This window comes from Rhinoderma darwinii, chromosome 6, assembly GCF_050947455.1.
Source record: "Rhinoderma darwinii isolate aRhiDar2 chromosome 6, aRhiDar2.hap1, whole genome shotgun sequence".
Lineage (NCBI taxonomy): Eukaryota > Metazoa > Chordata > Amphibia > Anura > Rhinodermatidae > Rhinoderma > Rhinoderma darwinii.
Window position 1 is genome coordinate 138,560,382 of NC_134692.1, and position 20,330 is coordinate 138,580,711.

At 39.2% G+C, this 20,330-nt stretch overlaps 1 protein-coding gene across 4 annotated transcripts in view; it reads left to right on the plus strand.

Moving 5' to 3' along the window:
• The window catches only part of CACNA1H (calcium voltage-gated channel subunit alpha1 H), a 200,586-nt gene that overhangs the window by 145,095 nt on the left and 35,161 nt on the right, over nt 1-20,330 (plus strand). For all 4 annotated transcript variants that reach the window (XM_075830597.1, XM_075830600.1, XM_075830598.1 and 1 more), the window contains exons 24-25: nt 10,666-10,817; nt 11,924-12,033. In XM_075830597.1, the coding sequence (XP_075686712.1) occupies nt 10,666-10,817; nt 11,924-12,033 (262 nt within the window). The remainder of the gene's footprint in view (nt 1-10,665; nt 10,818-11,923; nt 12,034-20,330) is intronic.

A 20,330-nucleotide genomic window follows, 5' to 3' on the forward strand; every position in this document is an offset into this window, starting at 1 on the left:
TATACAGAAGATTCCCAGGTTATACCAGCATGCTCCATATCACTATATACAGGAAGATGTATAACTTATACCAGCTGTACATATATAATTATATACAGAATATACCCAGGTTATACCAGCATGCTCCATATCACTATATACAAGAAGATGTATAACTTATACCAGCTGTACATATATAATTATATACAGAAGATACCCAGGTTATACCAGCATGCTCCATATCACTATATACAAGAAGATGTATAACTTATACCAGCTGTACCTATATAATTATACACAGAAGATACCCAGGTTATACCAGCATGCTCCATATCACTATATACAGGAAGATGTATAACTTATACCAGCTGTACATATATAATTATATACAGAAGATACCCAGGTTATACCAGCATGCTCCATATCACTATATACGAGAAGATGTATAACTTATACCAGCTGTACATATATAATTATATACAGAAGATACCCAGGTTATACCAGCATGCTCCATATCACTATATACAGGAAGATGTATAACTTATACCAGCTGTACATATATAATTATATACAGGAGATACCCGGGTTATACCAGCATGCTCCATCTAAATATTAATGTGATAGAATATTTTCTTACACATCTGTCTACCCGCCATGTAGATAATTCCACTTTGTACAAGTTTATCTTTAGTTGCTGTATATAACCCCGGTGGCAGAATATATCTTGATTTCTTCAGACTTTTATTGCTTATTTTGTGCCTTGCTGAATGTAGATAGAAAATGTCAGATTTAAATGCAGGAACACTCAGTGTAACTTTCCACAATCAGAGGATTATTCATCACTTCAGTATTGTTTAACAGGAGAAAAAAAATCTCATATTTGCTCCATAAAAGTAGAGCACGGCCCCGAAAATCCACGACGTGCCGCCAGAAGTGCGATTATTTTCTAAAAATAAAACCACAATAGTTTGTTTTTAATTCTGAATTCGTGATCCGCATTGTATCGTGTTCAATAACTGGCGCCCTCCTTGCGCTTTGTAACCAGACGGCTCACAAGACAGATAAAGACTCCGGCTGCCGCAGATTTATCTCCCTAAGATTATTTACAGACTGATCACAATTGTCACTTAGTAAATATCCTGCAGCTAAATAAAACGATTATCCGCGCTCATCCAGCAGACGGAAAAAGTTCAGCATTTGGCGCTTTTTGTTTCCGAGTTGACTCGGTGGCAGGATTGTCAGTAGATGCTCGAAGAGTCCCATTCCCATTCTGAGGCGCAGCATTGTATGGACCGTGGTCTACAACATAATGGCTGAGGCATTATAAGAGAGGACTAATCGGCCGTACACACCACGGGGCAGACCAGAAGGGTTCTATGTGGCCCTTGGAGAAAGGGGTCCAGCCCTTGGTCCTGTCCACTTTGTTATTGGGTGGTGAGAACCTGTGCCGTTGGTGGGGTCACTTGGTCCCCACTGCAAAATTTGTAATAGGGCTCAAACCGATAAACACTGGTGTCTTCTTGTGTGTCAGATGGGCCTTTGGTCCCCAGGGGCCAAGTGCGACTTCTATCTCTGCACCCCATATAGCTCTGCCCTGGGCCTAAGTATCATGGAAAGGGCATGGAAGGCGAAACAAATACCTGGCCCTTTTGTCAGGGCGGCCAAAACTCGGCGCCATCAAGAGGGGTCCATTTTTATATTTGGTGTGGGGCCCCATCTTCTTATTATAGGCCAGTAATAGTGACCATGTGACCCTTGGCTCCGACAAGGAACGAGACGGAGGTCAAACAATAACCTTGGTGGAGGAGTTTTGGTGGTATGAACGCATACTATGATGGGGGTCCACCTTGATTTGTACTCTCCTCTTAAAGGGGTCGTCCACCCAGGAGCAGCTGATCGATGCGGGGTCCGGGTGTCGGACCCCCACCGATCATATACTGATGACCTATCCTGTGGATAGGTCATCAGTTGTCCGTGCATGGACCACCGCCAGAGGGTGACTATGGGTCATATGTAACGGACATGGCATCATGGGGTACTCAACCTATTGATAAGAGTTGTAATACCAGATTAATGGCCCTCCGTACGAGGACTGCGTCTTATTTAGTCCCTGATCCCGTTTTTCCCGGCTTTGACTGATCCGGATTCCGCACCTGTGATCTGTGTAAGGACATTATATTCCAGTCCTGGTAATACGTTAATCCACATCAGACGTTTCACCTGTTTCCATTCAGAGTCAATCACGTTCCCCGGGGAGCAGATTTGCAGCGTGTTCTATAAAAACAAATGATCTGTTCTCCTCGGGATGATCCTCCGCTCGCCTGCCGCACATTACAAAACTCTATTAACCCATTTCTACCTTCGTGGCGTCTTCTTTATATATGACTGTCCTATGCAGGGAATTTCCTTTAATTCGGCATCTGATAATCCAGAAATTCTGCCAATTGTTTCCGGAACAGTGTATAATCCCACTACATATAAAATATAATTGTACTGTATTTGTTCATCCTTATTTCAACATGGCGGACAGTTCGGGGTCTCCCCTACAACGGATACGGTAGGGGCAAATAAGATCAGGAGCCTCATATCCCACAATTTGGGGTTGTAGTTTTGTGAGGAGGCGGAGGGGGGGGGGGCCTTAACGGTAATTACTCCATGTAAAAAAATTATTACGATTTGGCTGATTGTAAAGTTGTACAAGTTTCTCATTTCCTTTTTTTCAATTTCTCGCCATTTTCAATATGTCTGCTTGCTATCAGTGAATAGATTCATACTTGTTCATATAAAGAGACCGAAAACCTATACAGACTTAATACTTCTCACAGCAAAGGATTTGTTACAATTGTATCCAGTCTAGTCAATTCTCTGTCAGCTAAACAGCCTGTACTCCAGACTGATACATTGTAACAAACTATCAGGACGGGAGAGAGATTTGCTCTGTTGATGTATTTATCGCACAGGGGATTCTCTAGACTGGATACAATTGTAACAGACTCTCAGCGGTGAGACGTAGTAGGTTTGTGCAGGTTTGACTCTCCGGATGTAAAGAAGAATGTTCCCATCCACTGACAGCAAGCAGAGATCTTGAATATGGTGAGGAATTGAAACACAAAGTATATTAGCAGGTTGCAGAGCTTTTTATTATATAATGATTAAGCTTTATTGACAGAACAATGGAGAACGCCTTTAATATAAGTCACATGGCCGGTTTACGCCATACATTAGCGTGTAGGGTTCCCATAGTGATGCAGTGATTCCCCGCAGCCTCGGAAGATCATTATCGCCTCATTTTAAGTCAGACTGAGTTTTTTACAAGAATCGACTGGAAACTTTATAGAGATATTACAGGGAGGCGTTAAATACGGACGCGGCCCCGTTTGACTTGGAGAACTTTTAATGAATGCTGGAGACAAGTGACGGATAGATATAGATTTTACTGTGGAAGGAGGAGAACGATTTTCTCCCAGTTAATGGCGCTGTCAAACCCGTGTCAAATATTTTTGGAAAGAATTGCTCTAGGATATTGCATTCTTGTAAAAAAAAAGGACAATCGCTTCAGATTTAAAGGGGAAAAGACGTTTATTTTATAAAGTGACCCTCATACATTGGAATATTCCTGATAGAAAATCAATCACAACAATGTGCAACAAGGATTCCTGAGATAGATAGATAGATAGATAGATAGATAGATAGATAGATAGATAGATAGATAGATAGATAGATAGATAGATAGATAGATAGATAGATAGATAGATAGATAGATAGATAGATAGATAGATAGATAGATAGATATGAGATAGATAGATAGATAGATAGATAGATAGATAGATAGATAGATAGATAGATAGATAGATAGATAGATAGATAGATAGATAGATATTAGATAGATAGATATTAGATGGATAGATAGATAGATAGATAGATAGATGATAGATAGATATGAGATAGATAGATAGATAGATAGATAGATAGATAGATAGATAGATAGATAGATAGATAGATAGATAGATAGATAGATAGATATTAGATAGATAGATAGATAGATAGATAGATAGATAGATAGATAGATAGATAGATAGATAGATAGATAGATAGATAGATAGATATGAGAGATAGATAGATAGATAGATAGATAGATAGATAGATAGATAGATAGATAGATAGATAGATAGATAGATAGATAGATAGATAGATAGATAGATAGATAGATAGATAGATAGATAGATAGATAGATAGATAATGGATTGCCATCTTCTCTTGTTTTTATGTCGAAATATCTCTGAGGGTGATATTGAGTTCCTCCAATCATCAGAAGTGGCCCCGACTGTCACATATTATATTACGACCGAGTTATAAGACTGGACTGAGTATCCGGAGTCAATGTATCACCATCTAACTGAACTGCAACATGAATTGACTAGGAAAGTCACAGGAAGTCTTAGTGACCCCCGGTGAAGGTTTCAGGTTGTGTTGTAGGCTGACTCAGAAAGATGTGTTGGGTGTGGAGTCCTTTGTGTTGTGTATTGTTTGATGATGTTTTCTGGGCATGCTGTGCTTAAACCATGGCTGTGCCACTCGGAGATGTGACCATGACTAGCCACATCAAGTTCTTATACTGGAAAGTAGAACAGGACTCATGGAAACTGCAAGTTCTCCAACCATCTGTAATGTGGAGGTGGCTGTTCTGTGGGCCATACCAAAATATTGGGGGATGCAGGCTGGATGAGTTGATAGACCACAGAATGGTCACCCCTATGCCTATAATCTATGAGATGGACATGGCTAATGATTGTAGGTACAAAGAGTATTAGGAGGCTCTGAGATCTGCTCTACATCAACCTCCTCGGCTACGTCTCCCCCGCAGAGCGCGCAGCCTGGGACAAGCTTTGCATGACGTTGCTTTTATGTTCTGCATGAGAGTCGTTCCATGATCTTGGTGAGATAATCATTCGATCTATGTGACTTGGGGCAAGGATGTTCACATTTTGGTATAAACCATAGGCCGGCAATTCATGGTGCATTTTAGTTCATAAGGTTCAAGGAAGATTAAAGACTAATGATAATTGGACTGTTCCTTGAGCAAGAACCACCAACCGTGGCCAGTTCAATGACAAACATCTGGCCAAAATGTCTTCTTACAGGTTGGATAATCGACAATCCACATGGTGGTTTGTCCATTTTGGACAAGTCTCATGAGTCTTAAATAATGAGCAATAGTATTGTACCTCCATGGCTGTAATTTATAGGAGGCCTCATATTTGGGAAGGCTTCCTTCATCAAATGCAGATACCCATAATTGGTGTTTGTGAGAAGGGTCCTAACCTTAAGCCCTGCCACCAACTCTGTCCCAGAAACTGAAAAGTTGTGGCCAGTGCTCAACCTCCACAGGGTTGCCATCTTGGGTGGGTCATGTAGTTAGGCAGCTGGCCAATGGAGTTCATGGAGGACATGTTGGTATGAAGTCTTCTTCTTAGAGAGGCCATCATAACAAATCTTCCTCTATCTTATAAAAATTGTACTCTGTTTGGCCAACCATAAATCACATGGTTCACTGCCAGTTGAGGGTTGTTCCACTGGTAGTTATCACGCTTCTAACCTACTATTAACATGCATGTTCGGCTGGGCCAAACATGCATGCTTAGACTTATGGAGGCACCACCTCTGGCACCACTTCTCTTGGGCAAGGAATGATTTAATCAATGAAGAAACCCAACACCAAGCCAATTCCTCTTCTCAGGGAGTGGATGTCCAAGGTGGTCCAGCCCCCATATTCATTAGATCATCAGCAGTTGAAATCCAACATGCCCGATCCCTCTTTTGGGTCAGAACACCCCCATACACATTATGCAGTCAACCGGTCTTGGCAAGATCGGCCGGCTTTTCTCTAATGTTTATGGGCACCCTTACTCTGGAATCTCAATCATTGACACCGGATGTGGTCACCTTGCCCTTCACTAGACCTAGTGATCATTGTCCCCATCTTATTGTAATGTCACCTTGTTTACTAACCAGATGTCTCCTACTCTAGCGCAATCATAAGTCAATTTAGAGGTTACGTCAATCCATAGGTTCCTTTAATAAGCTGCTGGGATTTTGTATAGGACACCCACACAAGCTTTAGGAGTGGGCAATGTTTGGGTGTACCCGATGCGGAGTGCAGTAGTTTATTTTAATGCCCAGGTTCTCGGACTCGTCCCAGGCGATTGTAAGAAGAGTCAGTAATATCTCTAGTCATGTGTAGACGTAAATGATTAATCGGCTGAGGAGCTTTCATCTCTTTTGGGTAATTACTTGTCTTTTTATCTGCTCCAGAGCATTAAAAATACATTATATCTGTATAGTTAACCGACCACAGAAGCTTAAGAAGATCAAATGATGAATTAAGTTCCTCCTAAAATAAACTGTAAACGTCTGATAATCCAGAGAGATTTTCACATGTTCTGAACCCTTAAATGAAAAAAACTATAAAAAAAAAAACATAATAATAAGAATTCTGGACGATTGTAAACAATAAATGGGGAAATTCCAGGTCCGTACAAAGGTAAAAAGATGCAGCTCTGCAGTCCTGCACTAGCGTATAGTCCCCAAGACCTGCAAGGCCAAATAATCAGAGAAACACAAGTGCATAATGCTGGTCCACAGTCCTACAACTACAAAGCTCCACAGTCCTAGAAAAGCACAGCTCCACAATCCTACCAATGCGCAGCTCCAGTTCCAAAAGTACACAGCGCCAGTTATTCAAAGTCACACAAGTGCATAACTCCACAGTCCTAAAAGTACACAGCTCCAGTATTAAAATACACAGCTCCACAGTCTAACAGGTTAAACAACTCCAGTCCCACAAGTGCACAACTCCAAGTAAACAGCTCCACAGTCCTAGAAGTAAACAGCTCCACAGTCCTAGAAGTAAACAGCTCCACAGTCCTAGAAGTAAAGAGCTCTACAGTCCTAGAAGTAAACAGCTCTACAGTCCTAGAAGTAAACAGCTCCACAGTCCTAGAAGTAAACAGCTCCAAAGTCCTAGTAATAAACAGCTCCACAGTCCTAGAAGTAAACAGCTCTACAGTGCTAGAAGTAAACAGCTCTACAGTCCTAGAAGTAAACAGCTCCACAGCCCTAGAAGTAAACCGCTCCAAAGTTCCACAAGTGCACTGCTCCACAGTCCTAGAAGTAAACAGCTCCACAGTTCTAGAAGTAAACAGCTCCACAGTCCTAGAAGTAAACAGCTCCACAGTCCTAGAAGTAAACAGCTCCACAGTCCTAGAAGTAAACAGCTCCACAGCCCTAGAAGTAAACAGCTCCACAGTCTAACAGGTTAAACAACTCCAGTCCCACAAGTGCACAACTCCAAGTAAATAGCTCCACAGTCCTAGAAGTAAACAGCTCCACAGTCCTAGAAGTAAACAGCTCTACAGTCCTAGAAGTAAACAGCTCTACGGTCCTAGAAGTAAACAGCTCTACAGTCCTAGAAGTAAACAGCTCCACAGCCCTAGAAGTAAACCGCTCCAAAGTTCCACAAGTGCACTGCTCCACAGTCCTAGAAGTAAACAGCTCCACAGTTCTAGAAGTAAACAGCTCCACAGTCCTAGAAGTAAACAGCTCCACAGTCCTAGAAGTAAACATCTCCACAGTCCTAGAAGTAAACAGCTCCACAGCCCTAGAAGTAAACAGCTCCACAGTCCTAGAAGTAAACAGCTCTACAGTCCTAGAAGTAAACAGCTCTACGGTCCTAGAAGTAAACAACTCCACAGTCCTAGAATTAAACAGCTCCACAGTCCTAGAAATAAACAGCTCCACAGTCCTAGAAGTAAACAGCTCTACAGTGCTAGAAGTAAACAGCTCCACAGCCCTAGAAGTAAACTGCTCCAAAGTTCCACAAGTGCACTGCTCCACAGTCCTAGAAGTAAACAGCTCCACAGTCCTAGAAGTAAACAGCTCCACAGCCCTAGAAGTAAACCGCTCCACAGCCCTAGAAGTAAACCGCTCCACAGCCCTAGAAGTAAACAGCTCCACAGTCCTAGAAGTAAACAGCTCCACAGTCCTAGAAGTAAACAGCTCCACAGTCCTAGAAGTAAACAGCTCCACAGTCCTAGGAGTAAACCGCTCCACAGCCCTAGAAGTAAAAAGCTCTACAATCCTAGAAGTGCACAGCTCCACAGTCCTAGAAGTAAACAGCTCTACAGTCCTAGAAGTGCACAGCTCCATGGTCTTACAAATGCACAGTCCCACAAGTACACAGCTCCAGTCCCAAAAGCACATCCCCACAGTCTCTTAACAAAGGTCCAAAATTGCTTGAACACATCCTCACCTTCCTTCCTGCCCAATTTTTACCCTTGTGACATTCCTGAATAGAAAACGATCCCAAAATATTGGGAATTCAGCAATAAGCAGATAAGAGCTGCACTAGTATTATATGGTCACACTCCCAATTTTTGGAGGAAAAAGCAGCTGCCTTTTGGGCAAGGTTGGCATGAGGTGGACTATGGCAGATCAGGGCATGAACATTGTCAGGCTCATGTATTAACACACGACGAGCGCTGCCCGAACCTCCGCTGTGTTATTCCCAGAAGCTCGTAGAAGACCTGAAGGTCTAAGCGGAGAACCTCTGCCAGCCGGACCCCTGTCAGCCCCCTTGAATGCGTCGTGTTGTGTGGATGAGGGCGCCGGTGAGACGCGCACGTGTTTAAACAATGAGCTGTTCTGCAGCGCCGCTGGCACGTCTTGTTCCCGGTCCATGTGACGCCATTATTTCTGGAGATACTTGACAATGTTCGGGAAGTTATTTCACATTCACACGAGCAGGAAACGTATTTGTGGACGCAGTGACATTGGACATGATATTTGTTTCGTGTTTCGTCCGATTCTTGTTTGTCTGGGCACATTAACTGCATAGTTGCCGACTTTTTGGTAAGACGTAGAGGACCCGTTTCGGGTTTTGTGGTGACACCTCGTGCTGCTGCGGTTTTTACACGTGGCTTTACCCTAAAGAACTGCTAACAGGGGAACTCTAATGTGCGTCGGAAAATGCTTCTAAACATAAGCCGCACCCTCATATACAGACCCCCACCCCCATAATAGTGACCACTATAAATAATGCCATGCAGAGAGCCCCTCTAAATAGTGCAATCCAGAGCGCCACCATGAATTGCACCATCCAGGGTGCCCCATGAATGGTGCCATCTATAGTGACTACATGAGTAGGGCCAGGGTGTCTTCATGAATTGTGCCATCCAGAGTGCCCCCATTAATAGTGCTATTCCGAATGCACAATGCAGCGTGTTCCCATTAATAGTACCATCCCAACTGCCCATTAGAGTGCACCCATAAATAGTGCCATTCATAGTGCCCCCATGATTAGTGCCGTCCAGAGTGATCCCATGATTAGTCCCTTCCAAATGACCCTACGTGTAGTGCCAATCAGAGTACCCCATGAATAGTGCTATCCAGAGTGCCTACATGAGTAGTGCCATCCAGAGTGACCCAATTAATAGTGCCATCCAGATGACCCGATGAGTAGTACCAATCAGAATGCCCCTATGAATAGTGCCATCCATAGTGACCCCATAACTAGTACGAATCAGAGTATCTACATGAATAGTGCCATCCAGAAAGCCCTTATAATACCATTCCGAATGCATCTTGGAGAGTGTCCCCATTAATAGTACCATCCAAAGTGCCGACATGATAATTGCCAATTAGAGTACACACATAAATAGTGCCATCCAGAGTGCCCCCATAAATAGTGCAATAAATCATGCCAGACCGCAACATTAAATAAGAAAACAAGGACACAACGTCTGCAAGCAGTGGCTGGGCGCTACATGAATGAGGGTCAGCTCCGCTGTGACCCACCCAAACCTCAGCACCATTATCCCCAACAACACACTGACCCCGGCGGATCAAACTTATCTAAACAAAATACACCAAAAAATAAAACTCATATAAAGATATCAAATATAAATACAACACCGCAGCACAATACATGTCAAGAATTGGGAATATACATGCACCAGCAGGAGGCGCCCTCGAAGGCATTCAAATCCTATATTTCTTCAAACATTAAACTTTAATAGTTCTCCAGTCCTTACCCCCAGCCGTACTGCACCTGACCCGAGGGCACCCACCTTTGGAGAACTAGAACCCTTCCTGGGAACCCTACCCATAGGAATTCCCAAATCCAACTGGGTGACCACCCCAGCCCCATGCGCTCCCTGCGTTACCCTTTGCTTCACTCTGGGTCTTCCTTTTGGACAGACTGATGGTTTTGTGGGAGACTTGTCTGTCCTTGTAGGAGTACAGGAGGTCTCTCCCTTTATTTCAGGAGACATTTTGGGAAGGTTGATAACTACGAATAACTGGTTAATGGGCAATCAGGGGACATAGTGCTTCTTTTATATTACAGATGTAGCAGAGCTGAATGCAGGTAAATCTACAAAATTTAATGCACGTTGTACATACACATTCAGCTCTACTACATCTGTATGCTCATCACTGAGATAATATCATAACACTGGTTTATAATGGTGTAGTTTTTAAGTACGTTTCTGTGTGTGTGTCTGTCCGTCCATGCGTCCGTCATCTGTCTTCTAAGCAACGACTGCTCAGCTGTTTGTGCTCTTGTGACTTGATGGTTTCCACCCCAAACTGATAATATTTTACCCTGTGGCTCTTACATTTTTCACACAGAGGCCCAGAGGAGACCATACTATGCGGATTATTCTCCGACGCGGAAATACATACACTCACTGTGCACCAGCCACTACCTGGACCTGTTCATCACCTTCATCATTGGTATCAATGTTATTACCATGTCAATGGAGCACTACAACCAACCCAAGGTACGTGGCGAGAGTGAGCTGTGATGTGTAAACTGGATAACAACCCATGAGACGCGTTACTGGAGCTGTTTGGTATTGTCCCATTCCATAGGAAGCAGAAGTTTGATGGGTGCTCCACCCGTTTCATTCAGGAACCTCATGGAGGTGGCCTTGACGCCACTTCTATTGAAGCGAAATTACCACTCAACTGTCGACATGAGTGTATGCCTATATAATATAGATGTTACTAATAGCAACCAATCATGGTGGTCCCTGAGGGTAAGGTGGCCCACCAACACCTTACCCTTGGGATTGTCCTCTGGTGAAGCAATAGTCCGCCCCGCTAATTGACTTCACCTTCATTATCTCACCTGGTATTACCAACCATCCATAAGTAGGGTGTGGTGGTCTCTGATCATGGAGAACAGAGTGGCTGGCACCTTCTTGAGATGACCAGAAATCAATGACGTTCAAGTGGTTGGCATTAAAGTCTAAATACCAGGGATGGTGGGTTAACCAACTACTCGGCACCAGGGACTAGGGCACTAAACCAACAGGCCGAGATGTAGAACCACCATCAATGACTAGGGCCAAAACCTCTAGACACATAGAAAAAATTGGCCCACCACTCTGGGTTCTCATGGGGAGCATTGTGAAGAGCCTTCAGAATTGTTCTTGAAGAGGGACCTCTACTGTAATTTTCGGCAAAAATTCCCGGTGAAGTTTGACTGGTTGCCCTGGATTTCTTGAAGATTATTCAGATCTCCTGGCATTCAGATCACCATCAAGATACTATGTCAGAGGTTGAGCTCCGCTTCTGCCCCCCATCTTGTACAACCATGTTGTTATGCATAATTCATGTAGCCGTCTCATGTCGGATTACGTAAATGATCCTGCCAATCCATCTGCTTCTCATAATATATTGGACTCATTTGCCGTTTTTGAAGTATTTGGCCAGACGAGAACAAACAAGAAAAGAACAGAAGAACAAGTCCTGTTGCGATTACACACATCCTCTCTATAAGTGGGGTCACGCGGTTCATGGAAGGGTTTAATCTCAGCTAAACCAGATGGGATCATGTTTATGTGAAAATAGCTAATCTCTGCATGTTCATGTTTTCTCCTAGTCCCTGGAGGAGGCTTTGAAATACTGTAACTACGTCTTCACCATCGTCTTTGTGTTTGAAGCTCTACTTAAGCTGGTTGCCTTTGGATTTCGAAGATTTTTTAAAGACAGGTACAGTGCAACACAACCAACTTGTAGACTTTAAAGGGCAATTCCAGTCAAAATTGATATTCACATCGAAGGGAAAAGTGACAACTGCTTTACTGTAAAACTCCCCCCATGAACAAGAATATAACTAATTTAATACTGCCCCCTATGTACAAGAATATAACTACTATAATACTGCCCCCTATATACAAGAATATAACTAATATAATACTGCCCTATATACAAGAATATAACTACTATAATACTGCTCCTATATACAAGAATATAACTACTATAATACTGCCCCCTATATACAAGAATATAACTACTATAATACTGCCCCTTATATACAAGAATATAACTACTATAATACTGCCTCCTATATACAAGAATATAACTACTATAATACTGCCCCTTATATACTAAGAATATATCTACTATAATACTGCTTCTATATACAAGAATATAACTACTATAATACTGCCCCCTATATACAAGAATATAACTACTATAATGCTGCCCCCTATATACAAGAATATAACTAATATAATACTGCCCCTTATATACAAGAATATATCTACTATAATACTGCTTCTATATACAAGAATATAACTACTATAATACTGCCCCTATATACAAGAATATAACTACTATAATACTGCCCCTATATACAAGAATATAACTACTATAATACTGCTCCTATATACAAGAATGTAACTACTATTATACTGCCCCTATATACAAGGATATAACCACTATAATACTGTCCTATATACAAGAATATAACTACTATAATACTGCCCCCTATATACAAGAATATAACTACTATAATACTGCCCCCTATGTACAAGAATATAACTACTATAATACTGCTCCTATATACAAGAATATAAACTACTATAACACCACCCCCTATATATAAGAATATAACTACTATAATACTGCCCCCTATATACAAGAATATAACTACTATAATACCACCCCCTATATGTAAGAATATAACTACTATAATACTGCCCCCTATATACAAGAATATAACTACTATAATACTGTTCCTATATACAAGAATATAACTACTATAATACTGCCCCTGTATACAAGAATATAACTACTATAATACTGCCCCCTATATACAAGAATATAACTACTATAATACTACCCCCTATATATAAGAATATAACTATTATAATACGGCCCCTATATACAAGAATATAACTACTATAATACTGCCCCCTATATACAAGAATATAACTACTATAATACTGCCCCTATATACAAGAATATAACTACTATAATACTACCCCCTATATACAAGAATATAACTATTATAATACGGCCCCTATATACAAGAATATAACTACTATACTACTGCCCCCTATATACAAGAATATAACTACTATAATACTACCCCCTATATGCAAGAATATAACTATTATAATACGGCCCCTATATACAAGAATATAACTACTATAATACTGCCCCCTATATACAAGAATATAACTACTATAATACTGACCCTATATACAGGAATATAACTACTATAATACTGCCCCTATATACAAGAATATAACTACTATAATACTGCCCCCTATATACAAGAATATAAGTACGATAATACTGCCCCTATGTACAAGAATATAACTACTATAATACTGCCTCCTATATACAAGCATATAACTACTATAATACTGCCCCCTATATACAAGAATATAAGTACGATAATACTGCCCCCTATATACAAGAATATAACTACTATAATACTGCCCCCTATATACAAGAATATAACTACGATAATACTGCCCCTATATACAAGAATATAACTACTATAATACTGCCCCCTATATACAAGAATATAACTAATATAATACTGCCCCTTATATACAAGAATATATCTACTATAATACTGCTTCTATATACAAGAATATAACTACTATAATACTGCCCCTATATACAAGAATATATCTACTATAATACTGCTCCTATATACAAGAATATAACTACTATAATACTGCCCCTATATACAAGAATATAACTACTATAATACTGCCCCTATATACAAGAATATAACTACTATAATACTGCTCCTATATACAAGAATGTAACTACTATTATACTGCCCCTATATACAAGAATATAACTACTATAATACTGCCCCCTATGTACAAGAATATAACTACTATAATACTGCCCCCTATATACAAGAATATAACTACTATAATACTGTTCCTATATACAAGAATATACCTACTATAATACTGCCCCTGTATACAAGAATATAACTACTATAATACTGCCCCCTATATACAAGAATATAACTACTATAATACTGCTCCTATATACAAGAATGTAACTACTATTATACTGCCCCTATATACAAGAATATAACTACTATAATACTGCCCCCTATGTACAAGAATATAACTACTATAATACTGCCCCCTATATACAAGAATATAACTACTATAATACCACCCCCTATATATAAGAATATAACTACTATAATACTGCCCCCTATATACAAGAATATAACTACTATAATACTGTTCCTATATACAAGAATATAACTACTATAATACTGCCCCTGTATACAAGAATATAACTACTATAATACTGCCCCCTATATACAAGAATATAACTACTATAATACTACCCCCTATATATAAGAATATAACTATTATAATACGGCCCCTATATACAAGAATATAACTACTATAATACTGCCCCCTATATACAAGAATATAACTACTATAATACTGCCCCTATATACAAGAATATAACTACTATAATACTACCCCCTATATACAAGAATATAACTATTATAATACGGCCCCTATATACAAGAATATAACTACTATAATACTGCCCCCTATATACAAGAATATAACTACTATAATACTACCCCCTATATACAAGAATATAACTATTATAATACGGCCCCTATATACAAGAATATAACTACTATAATACTGCCCCCTATATACAAGAATATAACTACTATAATACTGACCCTATATACAGGAATATAACTACTATAATACTGCCCCTATATACAAGAATATAACTACTATAATACTGCCCCCTATATACAAGAATATAAGTACGATAATACTGCCCCTATGTACAAGAATATAACTACTATAATACTGCCTCCTATATACAAGAATATAACTACTATAATACTGCCCCCTATATACAAGAATATAACTACGATAATACTGCCCCTATGTACAAGAATATAACTACTATAATACTGCCCCCTATATACAAGAATATAACTACTATAATACTGTCCCTATATACAAGAATAGAACTACTATAATACTGCTCCTATATACAAGAATAAAACTACTATAATACTGCTCCTATATACAAGAATATAACTACTATAATACTGCCCCTATATAAAAGAATATAACCACTATAATACTGCCCCCTATATACAAGAATATAACTACTATAATACTGCCCCCTATATACAAGAATATAACTACTATAATACTACCCCCTATATATAAGAATATAACTACTACAATACTGCTCCTATATACAAGAATATAACTACTATAATACTGCTCCTATATAAAAGAATATAACCACTATAATACTGCCCCCTATATACAAGAATATAACTACTATAATACTGCCCCCTATATACAAGAATATAACTACTATAATACTGCCCCCTATGTACAAGAATATAACTACTATAATACTGCCCCCTATATACAAGAATATAACTACTATAACACTTCCCCTATATACAAGAATATAACTACTATAATACTGCCCCTATATACAAGAATATAACTACTATAATACTGCCTCCTATATAAAAGAATATAACTACTGCCCCCTATATACAAGAATATAACTACTATAATATTGCCCCCTATATACAAGAATATAACTACTATAATACTGCCCATATATACAAGAAAATAACTACTATAATACTGCCCCTATATACAAGAATATAACTACTATAATACTGCCTCCTATATACAAGAATATAATACTGCCCCCTATATACAAGAATATAACTACTATAATATTGCCCCCTATATACAAGAATATAACTACTATAATACTGCCCATATATACAAGAAAATAACTACTATAATACTATGCCCTATATACTAGAATATAACTACTATAATACTGCCCCTATATACAAGAATATAACTACTATAATACTGCCTTCTATATGCAAGAATATAACTACTATAATACTGCCCCCATATACAAGAATTTAACTACTATATTACTACTCCTATATACAAGAATATAACTACTATAATACTGCCCCCTATGTACAAGGAGCATAACTACTATACTGCTCCTATATACAAGAGTATAACTACTATAATACTGCCCCTTATGTGCAAGGAGCATAACTACTATACTGCTCCTATATACAAGAATATAACCACTATTTACTGCCCCCTATATACAAGAATATAACTACTATAATACTGCCCCCTATATACAAGAATAGAACTACTATAACACTGCCCCAATATACAAGAATATAACTACTATAATACTGCCCATATATACAAGAAAATAACTACTATAATACTGCGCCCTATATACTAGAATATAACTACTATAATACTGCCCCCTATATACAAGAATATAACTACTATAATACTGCCTTCTATATGCAAGAATATAACTACTATAATACTGCCCCCATATACAAGAATTTAACTACTATATTACTACTCCTATATACAAGAATATAACTACTATAATACTGCCCCCTATGTACAAGGAGCATAACTACTATACTGCTCCTATATACATGAGCATAACTACTATAATACTGCCCCTTATGTGCAAGGAGCATAACTACTATACTGCTCCTATATACAAGAATATAACCACTATTTACTGCCTCCTATATACAAGAATATAACTACTATAATACTGCCCCCTATATACAAGAATATAACTACTATAATACTGCCCCCCTATATACAAGAATATAACTGCTATAACACTGCCCTTATATACAAGAATATAACGACTATAATACTGTCCCCTATATACAAGAATATAACTACTATAATACTGCAGCCTATATACAAGAATATAACTACTATAATACTGCCCCTATATACAAGAATATAACTACTATAATACTGCCCCCTATGTACAAGAATAGAAGTATTATAATACTGCCCCTGTATACAAGAATATAACTACTATAATACTGCCCCTATATACAAGAATATAACTACTATAATACTGCTCCTATATACAAGAATATAACTACTATAATACTGCCTCCTATATACAAGAATATAACTACTATAATACTGCCCCCTATTTACAAGAATATAACTACTATAATACTGCCCCCTATGTACAAGAATATAACTACTATAATACTGCCTCCTATATACAAGAATATAACTACTATAATACTGCCCCCTATATACAAGAATATAACTACTATAATACTGCCCCCTATGTACAAGAATATAACTACTATAATACTGCCCCCTTTATACAAGAATATAACTACTATAATACTGCTCCTATATACAAGAATATAACTACTATAATACTGCCCCCTATATACAAGAATATAACTACTATAATACTGCCCCCTATGTACAAGAATAGAAGTATTATAATACTGCCCCCTATGGACAACATTTTTCAGATCTGACTGGAATTACTCTTTAATATTAATATTTCATCATATGCTGTACTGCTGTGTACTAGAAATCATTATATAATGGACACTATTATTTTGTAAGATGAGATTATTACAGAGAACTCTGCCCTTTGGATGGTCACCAGTCCGGCAATGTCCCCTCTCTCTTCTCCGGGCACAGTACTGCGGGGGTCTCTCCATGTTGTTACTTCTTTATGCCTCTGTTACCCATAAATACAATTCATACGGCACTGAGCTCTTTGTGAAGCTGAGAGATTTATAATCAGTGTTCTCTGTGTCGGGGGAAATGCCATGAGTCACTAACCCTTTTATTATCCAAATCAACCCTGAGCGAGGACACAGCAGAGCAGAGGATGGCAGTGCAGTGCTGAGCTAGGGTGTAGTGCGTGCGGAAAAGGCACCTTGAGACGGTAAACGCTATGAATAAACATCGATAAATCGAGAGGAGTAACAATCGGATTATCAAAGCCTACAGGACTGTACTGGCGTCACCTACAGCAACCGAAAAAATTTAATGATGTAAGCCGCAGTAACGTGAAGCCAGCCTGGCACTCATCACAATTCTTTTATAGCCCTATTTCTGTGAGTCCTCCATACTTCTTGCCTACAATTAATTTTAGGAAGACTTAATCCAGCGTGCTTTGTGAGTCTCGGGAATGTTTTTTCTATGTAAACTCCACCCATAAGTATAGGCCACGCCCAATAGTGGCTGCCAAAGTGTTTCCACTAACAGCACCAACACAGTGCCCCCATAAACAGTACCAGCAGAGTGCCCCAATAAGCAGTGCCATCAGAGTGCTCTCAATAAAAAATACTGCCATCGAAACGTTCCCTCACAAACAGTGCCTGCATAGCGCCTACCTTCCCACAACCAAAAATAAAATGCTAAAATTCTGGCTAACTGCAGTCACCACTAGGGGGAGCTCAATGCACACATATCGCTACAGGTGCCATTGGAGTAAATGCAGCTAGCTCCTCCTAGTGGTGGCTATCAGAAACCTCTGCAGTTGATTTGCCTGCTCACCCTGAAGTCCAGGAGGTCTCCCTTATTTCAGGAGACTCCCATACAAGTATAATGTTAGCTTATAATATTTTCTATAGTGTCCCATTGCTCTTTTTTTATTTTTTGGGGGTGAATTATAACATCTTTAAGGGTTTTATCTAATTTTGATCAGGTCTAAGTTATGTCCAGTTTGGCACTGCTGCTTTACAATTATATTGGTGTCTATTAAGAGTTTCCCCCCTACTAAGAACGTCCTTGATTAACTGATTACAGCTTCTGAGCCTCAATGTTTTTGCTTTTCCACAACAGCACCCCTACAGGCCCTCAGGGTATAACAGCCTATTAATTCTAATTTAATGGATCCCTAAAGTTTCCTGCAGATGGACTAAATTACATGACTGGACAACATCTCAGGACATCATATATCAGGGCTACGTAGAGCTGGCACAAAGACAGCCCATTAATTTAAATGTGAACTGTGCAATGCTAAATTTGACCTGTCGGGGCGCTGCAGGGAAATTCAACACTTGCTGCCAGGTTATTCTACAGATAACAGTAGACTAGTGGGGGTCCTAGCAGTGGGACACCCTGTGAACAGCAAATCATTTACAAACAAAGGGATTGTCCAAAGTGGACAACCCCTTTAAAGTCTTCACACCCAAAGTATTTTTGCCCTTTTTGAATGTCTGGTAAATAGAATTCTGGATTTTTATCTAGGATTAAACCTTCATTTTTTTTTTTACTATAAGGATCCCTTTAAATCAGATAGATGCCGGTCTATTGGAATTTTTTGTAATGTATAGTCTCATTACCCTATGCATCACCATTAATTTTGTAGTATGGCCCTTTAAGTGAGTCTATAGTCTATTATTGGCCTATTGATAATATCAAAGCTTGTCACATGATATAACATATAATAGCAAAAGCTGAGATCCTGGCAGAGCGCCCGTCGTCCGCCGCGCTGCCATATCCAGGCCAGCCAATAATGACATTGTGCGTGACTCGCTGTCAGAACTGTGTGATATCTCGGCCACATCTTCCCGTCAGGACGGCGTTCAACTGAGGTCCTAATTATAATTCTTCACAGCGAAGGCCGAGAGGTTGATAACGTTAATTTACATGGGTGTCTGATAATCCGCGAGCCTCGGACAGGAGGACGCAATCGGGCCGATGTTCTTTTTTTAACACTAAAATACTTCATCTTCTCAGGCCCGGGATCCGAGTTGTCAAACTGATGCTTATTAAGATAAATTTAGTAGGAAGCAGCGATCGCTCCTCGTTCGGTTCTTATAAGAACAGACAAGCTGTTGATTTTCTTGTGTTATTTCCAGGCGACTATTGATTCCTGTCAGTAATCAGCAATTATTGGGGCAATCTATACACCTGGAAGTAATTATCTTTATAATGAACTGAGGCAGCGGCATTTAAAGGGCCCGTGTCGCTTTTATATATGAATGTTTTTGGGTTATGGAAGTTTTTGCCCTGTAATACAAAACAAAGACCAAAATAAAATAATATATCTTTTTATTTTTTTTTATTTTTTTTAAGACATACCACCTTTTAGACAACAGAAAAGAAAAAAAAATCACATTAGTATATAATTTTCTTCTGGTCTAGGGTAGGTGAGTGGTT